Source organism: Pseudopipra pipra, chromosome 8, assembly GCF_036250125.1.
Source record: "Pseudopipra pipra isolate bDixPip1 chromosome 8, bDixPip1.hap1, whole genome shotgun sequence".
Taxonomy (NCBI): domain Eukaryota; kingdom Metazoa; phylum Chordata; class Aves; order Passeriformes; family Pipridae; genus Pseudopipra; species Pseudopipra pipra.
In genome coordinates this window covers 21,075,724-21,093,111 of record NC_087556.1, presented here as the reverse complement: position 1 = coordinate 21,093,111, position 17,388 = coordinate 21,075,724, and the positions used below count along the sequence as shown (strand labels likewise).

At 35.2% G+C, this 17,388-nt stretch overlaps 1 protein-coding gene across 11 annotated transcripts in view; it reads left to right on the top strand.

The window, feature by feature from the left end:
* Positions 1 to 17,388, top strand: part of EXOC6 (exocyst complex component 6) — an 86,972-nt gene that overhangs the window by 19,883 nt on the left and 49,701 nt on the right. For all 11 annotated transcript variants that reach the window (XM_064662916.1, XM_064662917.1, XM_064662915.1 and 8 more), the window contains exons 2-14: positions 508 to 679; positions 1,955 to 2,002; positions 2,116 to 2,206; positions 3,107 to 3,152; positions 9,719 to 9,923; positions 11,006 to 11,161; positions 11,820 to 11,888; positions 12,601 to 12,684; positions 12,779 to 12,825; positions 13,209 to 13,329; positions 15,196 to 15,267; positions 15,863 to 15,960; positions 17,069 to 17,174. In XM_064662916.1, the coding sequence (XP_064518986.1) occupies positions 508 to 679; positions 1,955 to 2,002; positions 2,116 to 2,206; positions 3,107 to 3,152; positions 9,719 to 9,923; positions 11,006 to 11,161; positions 11,820 to 11,888; positions 12,601 to 12,684; positions 12,779 to 12,825; positions 13,209 to 13,329; positions 15,196 to 15,267; positions 15,863 to 15,960; positions 17,069 to 17,174 (1,315 nt within the window). The remainder of the gene's footprint in view (positions 1 to 507; positions 680 to 1,954; positions 2,003 to 2,115; positions 2,207 to 3,106; positions 3,153 to 9,718; positions 9,924 to 11,005; positions 11,162 to 11,819; positions 11,889 to 12,600; positions 12,685 to 12,778; positions 12,826 to 13,208; positions 13,330 to 15,195; positions 15,268 to 15,862; positions 15,961 to 17,068; positions 17,175 to 17,388) is intronic.

The window sequence follows — 17,388 nt, the reverse complement described above, 5'->3', positions numbered from 1 at the left end:
CTGCCAGGAGTCCGGCTCCTGCCGCACCATGCTCCGGTCATTCTGGCTGGAAGCATCCGACCCTGATTTAGTTGGATAACTCTGGTGTTAGGAATACCAGAAAAGCAAATTTGTATGTTTGCACTTCTTTATATTTAGCAAAGAGTGGAATTTGATGGAAAAGCGATCCATGCTATTTGAGGTGGTCGGAGAAACTGATTCTTTTGTACCCATATTTGAGCATTAGGGCATAAATAACAGACCAGTGAGGCTCAGGTCAACCATGATGTAACTGGTTAAGCACCTGGATTAATGCCATAAGAGCTGGGTTCAGTTCTCGGTTTTGTGCCATCTCTTTCTTTTAATGCTGATTTTCGTGGAGTGGATCCACCAAATGATGCCACTCTAACATCAAGTTTGCTTGCTTTTATTTTCTTTTTGAGAGAGAGAGATTTCAATAAAGATCCTTGCATACTGTTTTCAACTGGGGGAAAAGTAAACTTTGATTTTCTTATTTGTATTTACTAGGTCTGTATATGATGACCAACCAAATGCACATCAGAAGTTTATGGAAAAACTTGATGCCTGCATACGTAACCATGACAGGGAGATAGAAAAGATGTGCAATTTTCACCATCAGGGCTTTGTGGATGCTATTACAGAACTTCTTAAAGTTAGGGCTGATGCAGAAAAATTAAAGGTAAGGAACTAGTTTTTCACAGTTTCATTTATCATTATCTTTGAATTTCAAAGAAGGAACTGGACTCTTCTACTGGAGAATAAATTAGTGATTATCACACTCTGATGTTTGCAGCAATTTTTTAAAAGCGGATTGAATAGGATTTGTGATTTGAGCTGTGTTGCCTGATACAGTAATTTACATTTACAAAACTGAATACTTATTTAGATCTAATTCTGATTTTTTTAGTGTATGTTTTCACAAAATGCTACCAAAATTATTTTGCCATCTTTAGAGGCTTTCTCAGAAGGTAAAGACTAATAAACAATAACTGCAGTATTTCTTAAATAGGTCTTTTTCTATTCGTGCATTTCTGTATCTGACCTCAGAAAAATTTAAAATCTTTATTAGAAAAATAAAAATCCTGCAATTATGCATTAAAAAAAAATGTTCTTTACTTTGTAATGAGCAAGAGAGTTGGTGATGTTGGTAGTTTTCATTAGATATGAGAACTAAGATTTACTCCCAGATCAGAATGCAGAATAGTGAATTATGTCCCTTTTAGCTCTCTTTACACTTTTGAGAGCAAAATATGCACACCAGACAGAATGAGCGTAGTTCATCAGAGGTTATGATTAGAAGAGCATTATATAAAGGATATTCAGATAACAAGAGACCAAATACAGCATCAATGAGGTCATTGAGCATCTTTGTTCAGAAATTAATGAGATTTTTAATAAACTAGAATGTGCTTCCTTATTATGATGACCTAATGAGTCACTTACTATGTGGGAAAATCTGAGGTTGAGCTTTGCCTGCACCTGCAGCATTAAAATGTTGCTGTGGTTTGGAGATTTCCACGTTTGATGTTAATCAACCACCCAGTGTTTGCATTCAGCAAAGTATGAATGTTTAATTACCATAAAATGCAATCACCATTTCTTACAGACAATGAATGGCCCATAGAGCTCATTGAGGTTATCAAAAAGGGACCAGTGGTCAATTGGGTCAATGATTTGAATTGTTTGACAGACCTACAGAAACAAGGAAAGTTCAAAAATCCCAAGTAAATTTGAGAAGTTTGCCACAGAATCTGTTAGAAAGAACTGTCATAAGTAATTGAAGTTAACAAAAGCCCTTTGCGATCAAAAGTTCAAGTTCAAGCTGTAGAGTTAATTTGAATTTGCATTTCTTTGTTCTAAGTTTCTCAGGAAGCATGATCTGATTACAAGGGTGAGCAGTCACATCAGGGCAATATATGCATATTTGTCTAACAAAGGTGAAATTATTTTTAAGGTCCAAGTTACTGATACCAACCGAAGGCTTCAGGATGCTGGGAAAGAGGTGAGAAAATGGTGCTTCCTATATGGCCATTATGAATATTTGTAGCAAAATAAATTTGTTTGCATAGTTTAAGTGTGATTTTCTTTCTATTTTAAAAAAAAAATCCCTTTAAGGTGATATCCCAAACAGAGGAAATCATCCGATGTAGAGTTCAACAGCGGAATATTACAACAGTTGTGGAAAAACTACAGTTGTGTCTTCCAGGTGAGTGACCGGTAGCTAAATATGATGGCAAATTAAATGAAGTCACCATAGCCAAATGGAAAAGAATTTTATTTTGTTAAGTTGTAGTCCTGTAACATCCAGTTTAATGAAAAAATTAATAGGTTCTTAAAAGATGTCTGTGTGTAGGTTCTGTCTCTTACAATATTTGACATAGAGCAATTATGATGCTGTGAGAAGACAGTGAGACAGATTTAAATACTGCAAACAATGTAGCCACATACAGTGTTAAATGAACTAATATTTTTAATATGACGAACAATGAATTTGTTGCTTAAGAGGGTGGCTTTTACTGTTTGAATACTGGGGAAAATACTAATGGTGCACCTTCAACATTGTGCTTTTAGTTCTGTGTCACTACAGGTTTTTTTTAAATAAAAATAAGGGCTCTAAATGTTTCAGAAGGTGATATTGTGGGATTGCACACAGCTCTATGACGGTTTTGTCCTGTTCGTGATATTGGTGTAAAGCAGATTTGAGAATTTTCCTTTGTAAAGTCTTGATGTTGACGTGTTATGAGTACAGTAGGTGGTACTGTTGCCTTTTTATGGAGACAGGTCACGGGCTGGTAATGCAGATAAGGTTATGGTATGTAGTAAGTGAATGACTATGCTTGATATATATAGTGTTGACTCTTCTGTTCAATCTTAATTCTTTTTACTTTAAAAGCTGTTAATAGTTCAGGTTTTTTTTCTTTGTTAGATGCATTCTAGCATATTTTTTGCTAGTTTTATCACATTTATGTTACAGTAGGAGTTAAATAAGCTAAATTTAGCATATTCTTTTCTATTTCTAATTTTGTCCTTTACAATATATGTTTTCCTCTTTTATTAAGTAAAACCATGGTAAGATTCATAAGTTAATCTGCTTGTTTTTATGCAGTGCTGGAAATGTACAGCAAATTAAAAGAACAGATGAATGTAAAAAGGTGAGTGACCTTATTTCTATGAGAAAAAAAATATAGCATTTGTCAGTAAGCTGATAGAATAGCAAACACTAATGTAGACAAGTAAGTATTCTAAGTCCTGTAGCTTGATATGTGTAGTCTTCTTTTCATAATACCTTGTCTGTGTTTCAAGAATGTCACTGCAAGGGAACAAATACTATATTAAATATAAAGAACTTCTAGGACCTTAGTGATTGCCATGAAAAGTAATGTTTACTTAAATAGGTATGACATGTAATGAAATTATGATTATAAAATGTGAAGTAAAGTTTACTGGTTTTTATTACTCAAAACAGTTTAAGAATCAAGAAAAGTAAGATCCTTTGGGACCAAAGAGCTTTCAGAGTACATTAATATCTGATTAATTTATCATGATATATTTAAGTAAACTCATAATCCAAGACGAAAGGACATTTCACTCCATATACCTTTCTTTAGACGTATCTGGTATCTCTGTGCTCATCTTTTGTGTAAATGGGACAATGAGAATGAAGTGAAGGAAGTGTGTTTTGGTTTGGAGTTTTTTCCTTCATGATGAATTGTTAAAAAAAATTAAAACCATAATTAAAAATTAAATTCTAGAATAATAGTTTATAACTGGTATATGACCAGCTGTTCCTCCCTATTGTGTCTCTACTTTTCACCACTCACTGCTGCTGTAGCCCCAGTATCCCCCGTTCTTTCTCCATGGCAGCTTGGCTGCCCCTGCCCCCTGCTTTAGCTGTCATCCAATCCCACTGGGGCTGCTGCACCTCACACACCCACCCCAGGAATACCACTGCTGCTGTTTTCTTCTTCGTGATTTCTCTGGCATTGTTGTCTGATTCTATACCATCCCTGCCTGCTTTTCATCGTGCCTCAGTTGCACTGATTGCTCTGTGCCTTCCCTTTCTGCGTTCAGGATTGTCATCAGTGTCTCTGTGCGCTTGGCATCACTGCAGTGAGCTCCTGCTAACAAGTCTGTCTGGACCAGTCTGTTTCCACTTGGAACTAGCTATGCATAGTCAGTTGTCTGCAGGGCTGCTTTGTAATCTAGATTTGCTTTTGAACTGTTTGTCTGGATTTCTGTTTCTGAGTAGCCTATACCTCCTGCAAATCAGCTCTAAAGCCTGTGTGCAGACATGTCCTAAATGCTTCAGATCAACTGTACATATCAGATCAATCAACATTGCATCAAATCTGATGCATCTTTGGCAGTGATATATGTGCTGCATGATACCTGTGCATGTTTGCTGTCTGGGAGGTCTTCTGTAGAAATACAAGAGGTTTAAGAACAACCTAATAGCTATGGCACTATGCTGTCTCTTAAAACAATTAAAACTTGTTGTATGTGAAGCAGTGTGGTACGTCTCATCAGCTTGACTACCATACGCTGTTTCCTCTGAACAGGACACTGGTTTGGCATCTGCTTAGAGTAGCTGGCAGCATGTTGTTGCAGTGTTCTTGGAGCAGCTCAGCAGAAAGACATGAACAGTCCAGTGCCCTTGCTACTCCAGTCAGAGAACAGACTGAACAGTGTCTGAATTGCACTGCTTCCCTTTGCAAGGTCTTCTGTGGAGTGTGCTACATTTAGTGTGCTGAAAATATTGGAAGCACTGGGATCAAGGCCTGCATTCTGCCCTTCCTGTGCTCTGTCAGGCAAGGCAAACAGCATCCTGGTTTTAGAATTCCAAGGGAAGCAATAGTTCCTGATGTCATCATGTAAAGGTCACTTGGGCGAGATAAAATTGCAGATCTTTTTTGGCATTTTGACTTCATAGTTGCTAGTGGTTTTGTAGAGTCCACTGATGGTTGATGTGCTTCCTGAGAAACCATCGGTACTCTTTAAGTCTAGAACTAAATTTCTATTTTTCAAAATACTCAGATCTGATAATTTTCCTGTGGAAGGAGTCGCCAGACAGGAAGTCTTAAAAGTCAAAGGACTCGAATTGAGGGGTTTGGACATGTCATTGTCATACCATAAAAAGATCTAAGGGAGAGGGGAGATTCCATAGCTTTGATGTACCATACCTTGAAATCACATGGAGTGCAGAAGGCTTAGACTCTGCTGCAGGCTACTGCTCTGACTCAGATAACTCTTTCATTAGCTGTGCTACACTTACTACTTTGCCTGTGACTTACAATTCCCTATAATACAACCTACAGGTGGCTATCCCATGGAGCTTGCAGGTAATTCAAATGGTAATTTCTTTGTGGCTCAGCAGGCAACAAATCTGAAGTGTGCGTGTATCCTGGCCTTTATCACTACTAAGAGATTGAGCAGTAGCAAGGACATTCATAGTGTCAGTGCAAAGACCTGATAGCCAATGTGTGTACATACAAGGAATTTCAAAACTGCTCTTCCTAAGTTTTGCTGTGAAACTTTCCTAGAAGAGTCAGAGAGAGGAGTATTCACAATCCCTGTCATAACAAAGCAACGAGGAATGTTTGTTTTAGGGAAAGATAATTTTTGTCATAAACCTTCACTGAGGTTTGTTAATGCAGCAAAGCTTTTGTTGATCTTTTTTATAAAAAGACATCTTGACTTTCTCTGCTTGCAGCCTTTTAGAGTATGTTTTCATTATTCCATTGTCTTACAGTCTTACGCCATGAATAAACCTCACAATTCTAATGTTTAAAGTAAGAGAAAGCAAAAGTATGGGTATTAGATATGTTTGGGGAATAGGTGTTATAGGATAAAGATTAGAATTTCATCTCCTTTTCTCCATGGCAGACCTCTTTTAAGACAATGTAGGATTTTGGGTCTGGAATACATACTGGTTTGTGCAGAAGGAATGGAGGTTTACAGGGGAGTCCAAAAAGCCATCTATTGGTAGCAACTTTTGGTCCTTACCAACATGGGTTATGTTTGAACTGATGACCTAAAGGTGAAAGGTTCTGTATCCTATTTATCTGTCTCCTGAGCCATGGATAACACAAGTTGACAAGAACTGCAGTTGTGAGAGGAAGTGACTGCAGAATCTGCTCTAAACAGGCACAGTTGACTGGAAAGAGTCATGGAGGGTTTAAAGTCTTAACTGAGGAAACACAAAGGAGAGGTGTGGTTTCTTCACTGCTCTCCAAGCCGCCTAGTGGGGGCTATGCACTGAGACTGAACTACCTTGATCTTTAATTTTAAGTCACAGGTAAGATCATTCCACGTTTCATACAGCTCTGTTACCATGGCCTTAGCGTTTGGATTTTGGTATGTATCTTGGGAGAAAGTTCCCAGCTGTTTCAAGTGATTGTGGTCGAAGTGTGGGAATTGTTAGAACTGGTGTTTTTGCAAGTCTTTTTCCACAGTATTACAAAAAGCCCAAACCCATCATGCAACAAAAATAATTAAGTAAGTCATTCTGCTAAGGTAGTTGCTTAATCTTCTCAAATCTACTGTGAGATGGACTAAAGAATGAGTATAAATTTCTGAGTGAGCTCTTTGCCCTGAAAGACTTGGATTTCTTTTTTTGACCTTACTGTAAGCTTTCTTCCAAACTGTGGGAAAGACAAAGTTGATTAATTATTTAGGTTACTGAATCTCACTGAGACAGTTATGCAGCCTTTCTCTGTAAACCCTCCAAGCATCCAAATAAACCTTAAGACATAAAGGATGCAAATATGAGAAGTTAATATTTCATATGATTTGGTTCTACCCATGTATTATGGAAAGATATCAGAACAGATAAAACCATGGTAATTTGTTTGGGTTTTTTCTGCATTGTGTTGGAACCGTGTCAAAATGAAGCACTGGCTTTTACCAGCTGCAAATCAATACTTCCCAGAGGTAACATGGATCTGGCAAAAAACCTCAACAAAATATATATTTGCTACTGAACTGTCAGCTGCTTTCTTTGTCACCAGTTTCAACCCTTATTAGTTCGATAATTTCTGTTTTTAAAAAAATTTCCTACCACATGATACCACATGATTATTGACAAAAAAGGTATTCTACAGATATTTTTTTTTTCTTTTCCACACAGCAACTCATATCTGATTTGCAGAAATATTGAGCTTTTGATTCACTTTACAGAAGTTTCAGAGTTAGTAGTGCCTTGATCTCAGTTCATGGTCCTTTTGGGGAAACTGATAAAATTGGTATGCTGGGGAAGTTTAAAAATGAGGTTTAGAGTTGTTAAGGCAGCTAGATGTAGAAACAAAATAAATACTTGTTCCTGTGGTAAAAAGATTTCAGTTGCAATTTCAATATATCATCTTCAGGATCTCTGTGAATGTGACTTTTCTGTAGTATTATTGAAAAATTCCAAGGAACTCTCTTCTACCAAATGTGTTTGGTAGAAAATTTTTTCATATTTACTCAGTGGAAATGTAGTAAGCAGGAATATGCAGTATTTGCCTCTAAGAGAAGCACAAGAGTTGGAGAACACTACTGGGTTTTTTTCAAACTATGTTTGTTTCCTTAATTAAAATAAAATGAGAATTTTGTTTCTCTTGTTTTTTTTAGCAGGAAATTTTGTAATATAACTGCACTTTTCTTTACTCAATAGACTTGTGTACAAATAAATTATTCTTAGTAAAATTCAGTCTTTGAATTGATCTTGCTCTTGTTCTATGTAACTTCTTGGCCACTGTAGTTTAACTTGATGGGACATTTTTAGTAAGTTATGCTATTTCTCTTAACTGTCTCCAAAGACATTCTGCTGATAAAAATCTTGAAAGTTCTCTCTGTTATTTAAAACATAAGACTTTGTGTACACTAATGTAATGGTAATTTTATTTTAATTTTGGCTTTTTTGTGTGTTGATGTTTCAAATTCTATACAGACCTGACTACTCTGTGCCTGGGACATTTTGTAAAGAATAACATGATGTGAAACACTAATATTGATCCTTGGGGGAAGGTGTTTGTTTGTTGTGGGTATTTGATTTATTTTTGTGTGTTTGTTTTGACTTCCCAGACCTCCTTCTTGCTAGTTTTAGAAGGCTCCATTTTTATAGTTTGGAGATATTAGTAAAGTCCATCCTACAGCTTTCTGGTTCTGATGATGAGGTGGATAAGTTCTGCACAGTCTTATCATATGACTTCTATTGGTGTTTCAAACTTGTGTCTTCAGTTTCAAAGCTTACATTATATATTTTGTATTGGGGAGCATATTCTTACAAGATTAGCTCAAAAGAATAGACGTAAGAATACCCTACTTATATGAAAAAAAATAACTTTGAAGATACTTTGACTCATTTGTAGTCAAATGGTCAATCTTCACCTTATATGATTGATAACATGGGGTAGGAACTAATAATATTGTTGCAAAATCTTCAGTATTTAATTAAATCTGTGGAATGTTTTAAAATCAAAATATCCAAATACATAATTCTATGAAATGATGTGCAAAACTTTTTAATTTAAAACCTGACCTGCAGATGACCTTCAAATTAATAAGACTTCGGTGCTTTATCAGAACAGATGTTAAAAGAACAAGGTCCTGAGCTCCATATATGTATAATTAGTAAGGGACTCTAGAATGGATTTAAAATGGATTATGTTAATTCTGATCTTAGAGACAGCAGTCAAAAACCTTCCAGATGAACTAACAGTGTTCTGATAAGCTGATCCGTATAATTTAAATAAAAACCTTTTATACGATTTTGATGCTATTATGGTTTTATTCCCCAGAAGTCTCACCATGTGGCACTCTTGGTCATTTGCTATTTAAAACAAAACAAAAACCACACACATAAACCCCCCAGACCTTTTCTTATGTGCAACATTCCTGTCACCTTATGTGTATTTTATATAAACCAAGTATATAATAAACTAAAGCTCCTAATTTACACTTGAAATCTCTTTATTTGCAGTCTTCTGAAAGCTGTTCTGTTCTGGAATAAAAGAAAGATTTTTCCCATCCTCCAGCTATGCTGAGTCGTTAGCTTAGAAATGTCCTGATTGAGAAAATTCAAAACATTGTGTTAATTTCAGAATTGAACAAGAAGTCGTGACTCTAGTATTAGTGATTTGTTATTACTTGTCTACTGAAGGAAGCCAGAAGCTTGAATTGTATTTCAGTTTGAAGCTGTTTACTGATGTATACATGTGTTTTCCGACTAAGGATGGTGGAAAGAGGGTGGGTGTAGGTGTGTACGTGTTCACATATACCTAAAGATGGCAGATACATACAGGCATGCTTTTTCAAGATTTTTCTCATTGTTTAGTGCACATACTGCAATGTTGGGTGATTGGCAATTTGTGTTTCAGAAAAAACATCAAATTAATGAAGAACCCTAACCAATTCAATCTAGAAGGGTAGATAAAGGATGTGACTTCAGTATCTCCATTCTGCAGGATGCTCCATGTGGTGTTCAGACTATTGATCAGAACAGCTAATACCAGAGGAGACTACTTAAAATTTTTACTTGACTGAGTCACTCTGGCAGTTCACTGTCTTTTTCCAAACTGAAGCATTATGTGGATGGTGTTTTGATTCTTACTTTTTCTAATAACAGAGTAATTTCATTAGATGCATATTGATTGCATGTGTGATATTGATATCCTATATTTGATAAATTCTTTTATGAAGTTTTTATAAGCTACATAATTTTATTTTAATTTCTTTATAGATACTATTCTGCTTTAAAAACAATGGAACAGCTTGAAAATCTATATCTTCCTAGAGTTAGCCAATATCGGTTTTGCCAGATAATGATAGAAAATCTTCCAAAACTGCGTGAAGAAATAAAAGAAATATCCATGTCAGATCTAAAAGATTTCTTAGAAAGTATTCGAAAGCATTCTGACAGAATTGGGGAGACTGCCATGAAGCAGGTAAGCCGACATAACAGGATGATTTCATTCCTGTTGTTTAGTGAAAATTTCAGTGTTGAATTATCCCAAAAGATTTGCCCAAGGGTTATAGTTATCACATAGACCTCTAAGTAAAGATGGAGAGCTTGCTAACATCTTGTGTAGTTTCTGTCTGTGTCCTAGACAAGAAGTAGTTTCCTCCCTGGGAAAGGAAGGAGAAATGCTGTATATCTCAAGTTTCAAAAAATTGTGAGATACTTTGAGTAGTCAACTCCTGGACAATCTGTAGCTCAGCAGCTACTGCACCAAAACAAAGAGCAGCCTATCTGGCCAGATGACAAGGATGAATTTAGACTAAAAGAAGTGTTGAGATACTACCTAGTTCTCTCTAAAATACTACTAATACAGAAGACTGAAGTAAAGCCAGAGGAGACTGAGACAGCTGGAGGCCTTGTGTATTCCATCACAAAATAATGTACCTCTTTAAAGCACTGGTACTGGGCAAGCTTTAAATCAGTTAATACTTCTAAAATTATTCAGAGCAAATAAAGTTTTCATTTCGCTTCTTGTTGGAGAGAATTCAGGTTGGGTTGCCATTTTGTCATCTAGGGTTCTTGTAGAATGCTGCATTGATTATTATAAATGAAACTTAATTGCAAGATTGTGCCGTGTTACTTTGTTGCATTTCTTTTAATAGTGAGGACAATATAGTGCCTTTGTCTTCTGCATCCAACTGCTCACTTAGACTTAACTGAAGATAGAAAACAAATAGTTGGAAACTCTGTGATAACTGTACTTCATTTAAATGTTGATTCTCTGTTTGCAATTTATGATCAGGAAAATTACAGATTGCTTATTTTATTTTTTCTGCCTTTAAAATTATATTCTGGAGGTTAAGGAAAAACTGCAGAATTCACTATTGAACTCATTTATCATCCCAGATTGGTTAAAGGCAAAATCATTGGTGTAGGCTGAGGGCATTCATCTTGCAGTTATACTGGTGTGTATTCAATGGCACCACCTGATTTTCATGTCCTAGCGTATGCTCATCAATGGTGAAATTTGAATTATATCCCTCTTTATTGATTCTACTCTTAAAACAGGCACAGCAACAGAAGACCTTTAGTACCACTCTTCAGAAGCAGAATAATGTAAACTATGGTCGGAATATGCATTTAGGTAGAAGCAGAATTTCAGAATCCAAGAATGAAATGACGTTGAAGCGAACATTTGAAGATGATGATGAACATGAAGAAGAGGTAACTTTGTTCTAAGTCAGTACATCTTGTTTAAAGTGAATTTTTTAGGTTTATTTAACAAAACTTGCAGTACCCTGTCTGTACATGGTAATTGTTAGTTATGAAGAATCGCAGAACACCTTCAAGGGACACCAGTCCAGAGCAGCATTTTAGGGTGAAAAAATAGGGCCAAAATATTATTTGTATTAATGCTAGCTTTAGCATCATGTTTGAGGACATTCAGATTGACAGAGCTTGCAATTATTCTGGAATTCAGTTGCAATTGATATTATGCATTACCTCCCCACTGTGGCCCACTGGAATATTCTGCTATTGCTAAAGCCAACCTTTTGGTGTTGAGGACGTGAGCTTGAGTTAGAACTTTTTCATCTGTCAAATACTTGCTATTCCTAAACTGAATGAAACAGTGAGTATTTAGACCTTTAAATCTGATGCTTTGAAACAGAGAAAGGAGTCTGGTGGTGTGACGTAAATAAAATATAGTACTTGTACTATGAAGGGAAGAGAGATTCAAGCAATTGATTTATTGTTTTGTGATAGAAACCATCCATTTTTGAGTCCTTCTTGCATAGGCAAGTTCTGTTGGCAATATATCTGATTTTGCAAATTATATGTTTTTTATGTTTTATATACTCCTCTTTTTCCTTTCCTTCTTCAGGTTTTGACAGCCCAAGATCTTGTAGACTTTTCTCCAGTCTATAGGTGTTTGCACATCTACTCAGTTTTGGTATGTATTAAGGTCACCTCAAAAGGATATTTAAATTTTTGTAGTTGAATATTCATTTTCCCATTTTTCACACTCTTGATAGTTCCCAAACATGCAAGCATATTGCTTCTAGGATTAGTACTCCTGGATGAACCAGCTGAGATGGGTAGAGTAGGGATACACAGGCGTGACTCCATGTTTTATATGCATAATAAAGGACACAGTAAGATGTTAATTACCTAAGTGATTTTAAGTATATATGTAAAATATGCATGTTTACCTCAATACAGGTATTGGCACTTCTGCAGTTCCTGCAAGTGTTCCGTGTTACCCAAATGTTTGGATCAATATTACAAAACATAGCAATATTCATTCTTAATCTTGTGGAAATCAGAACAGTAGAGAAAAATAGGAAACAAAATCTGGGGATTCTGACAGTGTGTTCAGGCAGATTAAATAGGATTTGATGGCAGAGACACAATAGCCTATTTTAATTTCTGTAAAAGAGATTCAGTTCACAAACTGACAAGGATGAAAATTTTTTTTGGGAAACATGCTACCAAATTATTTGTTATTTTCTCATCTTTCCTATGTCTCAATTACTTTTGAGTCAAATTTCTCATAGAATATAAGTATCAATGACTTAAGTCAAGATGATGTACCTGTGAGTATTGCTAATCCTACAATCTCAGCTGGACTGGTTTCAAGCATTCAGGCTTATTCTTTTTTTTAGGGTGATGGAGAAATATTTGAAAATTACTACAGAAAACAAAGAAGGAAACAAGCACGGTTAGTTCTGCAGCCACAGTCAAGCATGGTAATCAATTTTTATTTTTTTTGCATTGACTTAAGTTGTAGCTAATGCTTAGTGGTATTTTTATTTCTAAACTTGTTTCCTTTTTCACTGAAAGCATGAAACAGTAGAAGGCTATAGAAGATACTTCAGCCAAATTGTAGGGTAAGTTTTATAAATAAAAATTTATTTGTTTTAATCTGTTGATTCTTTATTCACTCTGTGTTCTCTCATTGTCTGAAGATTTCCTTCTGCAAGATTCAGTTACTGCACAAATCATGTGGGTGATTGTTGCTCAATCTGAGTAGAGAAGAGCATCTGTATCCTACCAGCCCTGTGCCCTACAAGGACACTTCAGAATCCTGGATTCCAGATGGCATGAAACAAACTTTCACATTTTGACTTCATTCTGGGCAAAATTGAACACCAAACCTACCTATGTGTCACTGCTCCAGTGGGGAAGGGTTTGACTATGCTTGTGTGTGAAGAGTAGAATTTGCTCTAATATTAGAAAACAACTGAATAATATAAGCATTGTTTTGTTTTAGTTTCTTTGTAGTAGAAGACCACATTTTACATGTAACCCAAGGATTGGTAACTAGAACATACACCGATGAACTCTGGAACATGGCCCTTTCCAAGATCGTTGCTGTTCTTAGAACACATTCAGTAAGTGAGAAGTCTTATCAGTATTGCAGTTTAAATCCTCTTACTTCAGAGCTCTGTGTATTTAAGGCTGGGATAGCAACAAAGTGAAAAATTACACCTATCTCATGTTTTATTTTTCTTGTGATTAAAAATTGCTCAGATTTGGGAGGGAGCCTGCCAAGCTTTTGTTTTTCCCCACAGTATCAGGCTGTGATCCGCAGCCATGGGCTATTTGCATAATCCTCCACTGATTTACAACTCACTGGGTCTTCCAAACCTTCTCTTAGTCCAGCAGTTTAGAATATGCAGAGTTAATCTGCTGTTATTATTGCAATCCTTCCTCATTAGTCTCAACTGACCTCTTCATTAGATCAGATTGAATAGTTCAGCACTGAAAGCACCACCAGGAAATAGTTCCTAATTATCATTCCAAATGCAATGTTTCCAAAATAAACTCCACCAGCAAACCCCTTGGAGCTCTCTCTTCAATGCTATAGTAGTGTTATGTTTATGTTGAAGAAAAGGTATTAGAAAAATTCTATGTTAGCTCAGTATTTCAGTACATTCGAATGCATCTCCTAAAGTTTTATTTCTACCTTAGCTGCAGTGATACTGCAAGCTATTTCTTACTCCTCTGTGAAAAAAACACTGGAAAACACATTGTTCACTCAGACTGACAGATAGTAAATTGCTTCAAAGTTTACTATTGGTATAACTTTTACTATCAGAAAGAAGAAAAGAATTTTATCTTTCCCTTTTTAATGTTAGCTCCTTTATGCAATGTTATTTTTATTTTTATTGCAATTCATCTTTAACTCAAGGAATATTTGATATTTCAATTATACTGAGGAAAAATGGGGAAAAAGTTCAGGTTGCAACTATAGTTATCATAGGACCTTTACTGATCAGTGGTACATGAGATGTTCTCATATTTTTAAATTCTTTTAAGTGGATTGCAATAAATTGAGATATATTTATCCAGCATTTTTAAAAGATGAATACTTTTCTAGTTAGTTGTCTGTGTGTGGATTTATATGTATGATAATTTAAGGGTTAAAAGTAATGTCATTTCTAAAGAACTTTTCAAAGTCTTGTCATGTACTTCATCACTATTTCTTCTCAAAATGCATGACTCTCATCAAACCCAATTCTATCAAAATCTAACATTGTCCTACTGTAGACTAATATTTAGATAAATAAACCAAACCCTTACTTTAAGAAAGTATGCTAGGAGCAAAATTTCAAGGAAGGTGAAACAGGTGTATGTAATCTTTAACCAAAACTATATTCTCATGCTACTTCAAATTATTTTAATGGGAATATTTTTTTACTTTGTCCAGTATTGCAAATAGTGAAGCTGAGGTGAAAGCCTTAGTTGTGTGACTCTGCACCTCTGAAAATCAGATTACAGTTATTTAGTAAATAACTTACGTCTTGACCTTTTTACCATCAAATTTAACTTTGACCTTGTTCAGGAAGTATTTTATAGAGTGTTACCCATACAGCTGGGAAACTGAGGTGACACAGTTAGCATGAGTTAGACCTGGGCTTGGGGGTCAAAAGAGTGTCCTATGGAACCTCTCTGATACTGATTTAGCAAAATGTGCTTATGTTCCACTGAAATAAATGTAATTTGCTGATTTTTCAGTCTCAGTACACCATACTGATATTGAATCTCATAATTTAGTTTACTTTTTCTGAACTTTTATACTATTGATAACTCATATGAAAATTTAACAAATACTTTTATGTAGCTGGACTAAGTAAGGACAAGTGAGTCTAGTTTTTTTACTAAGGCTGGAGAGTTTAACCTGTACTACTATTCTTTGAAAATATATGTCTCATATTTGAAATCCTTTTAACAAAACCAGAATTTCTCGCTTTCAGTCATATTGCACTGATCCTGATCTTGTTCTGGAATTGAAGAATCTCATTGTAGTATTTGCTGATACTTTGCAGGTACGTACTGTATTACTATTTTAACTGAAATTCCTGTAGTCAAATTTTAACTTTATGTAAGTGCAATGTTTGTGTTTTCATGAATCATATATGCAAATCAAACCCAAAATTACACAGTAGTGTTTAAAAATATATGTATTTCTTGCCTTAGTTCCTCCTTTTCAGTATTATAAACTGAATGTATGCATTCTGGGCTATCCAGCTAGCATCAGTTATTCATATCTGTGCAAAATTAGTGTTTTGTAATTTTATGTACATTTTTGTCTTTTACAAATACTTTATGTCTTGTCTTAAACAAGAATAGCATTCCAGTTATTGTTAATTCTTTAGATGAGAGACCAGGTGAACATCATTGGCAAGTATTCTTTTCTTGCAATGTTTAACAAAGAGAAATGGGGCAAATTTCCAAATGCATAGGATAAATTATTTGGTAAAAATTTAATATATAAACTTACATTGGTGTGCTTAAAGTACTACAATTTATTTTATAGAATTGACAAGATTGAATAAGTCCCATCTCAGAGTCCTGAAGTGCTATGATAGGAGTTGAATGTATTAGTTCTTGAACTATCCCCCCTTAATTTTTATGCTTTAGGGCTATGGTTTTCCTGTGAACCGACTATTTGATCTTTTATTCGAGATAAGAGACCAGTACAATGAAACGCTTCTTAAAAAGTGGTCTGGATTGTTCAGGTTAGTATATCAAAATAATTGTGTGTTTTGTATTGCATCTATTGTTTTTGTCTAGCTTCAAGTTTTTATGATATAGTTATAATTCTGGAAGAATTTATTAACTCAAGTGTTGTGTATGAATTTCAGTTTGGATATATATTCAGTTTGGAGATATTCATCACATGTGACTAATGTTTAGGGAAAGAGACATCAAATACTGCTTCTATAGTTAATGGAGAGAAGGAAGGTCTCCAAAGGGACATTACTGGAGAAACATGCAGGAGAGAGGCATCTGTTTCTCTTCATTAGGAACCTAATAATTCTAATCTATTGCAATAGGGCTTTAGGTTCCTAATTTATCTAGTCTTAATGTTTACAGTTAGCTGATATGCATATCTCCCTGACAAACTGCTGATATTGCCAGTATGTCTTCATGTTTTTTTAATGCACATTAATTTCCACCTATTCCTTGGAATCCTTTGATTGAGTAAATTTTAAACCCAGGAATACATTGGTCTGAGACTGTACTCCAAAGCGTATTTGTAGATAGGGCGGGATGTCTAAATGTGCATAAATTGTTTACCATAAAGTATGTTACATTGTATTACAGAAAACCTTAAGGTTAAATTGACCACTTAAGGTTCTTGAGCTCCCCACTCTTCTAATATAGTCATTTGACTAGTAGGGAAGTCCAGAGGGCACTCAAACTGTGCTGTGCCATAGGCCTGGTTGAGTTCTGAATCATCTCCGCTGGCTGAATGTAGCTCTGGTGCCCAGGTGAGACACTCGGAATATCGGCTTTAGTGTAGGAAGCTGTGGGTTACCATAATTAATAACTATATTAGGGTTTACTCTGGAGTGGACTAGTTGATCTAAGGTTCCTTTGATGTATTATGCACATATTAAACCACTTCTAGGTATTTTTTTCTCTGTGATTAGACACATGATAAAGAGTTAGCATATGCGAGGTACTTTCAAAGTAATATTTGGGATGTGCTAAATTCTTAAAACTTCTTGAAGATGCACGCATAAGTGTGGTAGTAAAATTTATATTCATTTATGTGTTTTAACATCAGAAAATACTATAAATTACATGTCCAATTTTTTTTTCACTTTGCTAATTCATCAGGGATATTTTTGAAGCAGACAACTACAGCCCTATTCCTGTAGCAAATGAAGAGGAATACAAAATAGTCATAAGCAAATTTCCTTTTCAAGATCCAGAACTTGATAAGGTAAGGAGAAGTTTTATGTTATTCAAGTTTGTGGAAATCCAGTTAAGGACACTTGGGACAGTAATGATTTTTATAATTAAAAAGCAATTAAACTTTGAAAAGCTAGGTAGATTAAGAGGCTAAATCACCTTCTTTGTGCATAATTATCTAGTCATAAATAAATATGAAAATGAAAGCTTTAGTCATTTGCTCTGATGTTTGAGTGAATAATGAA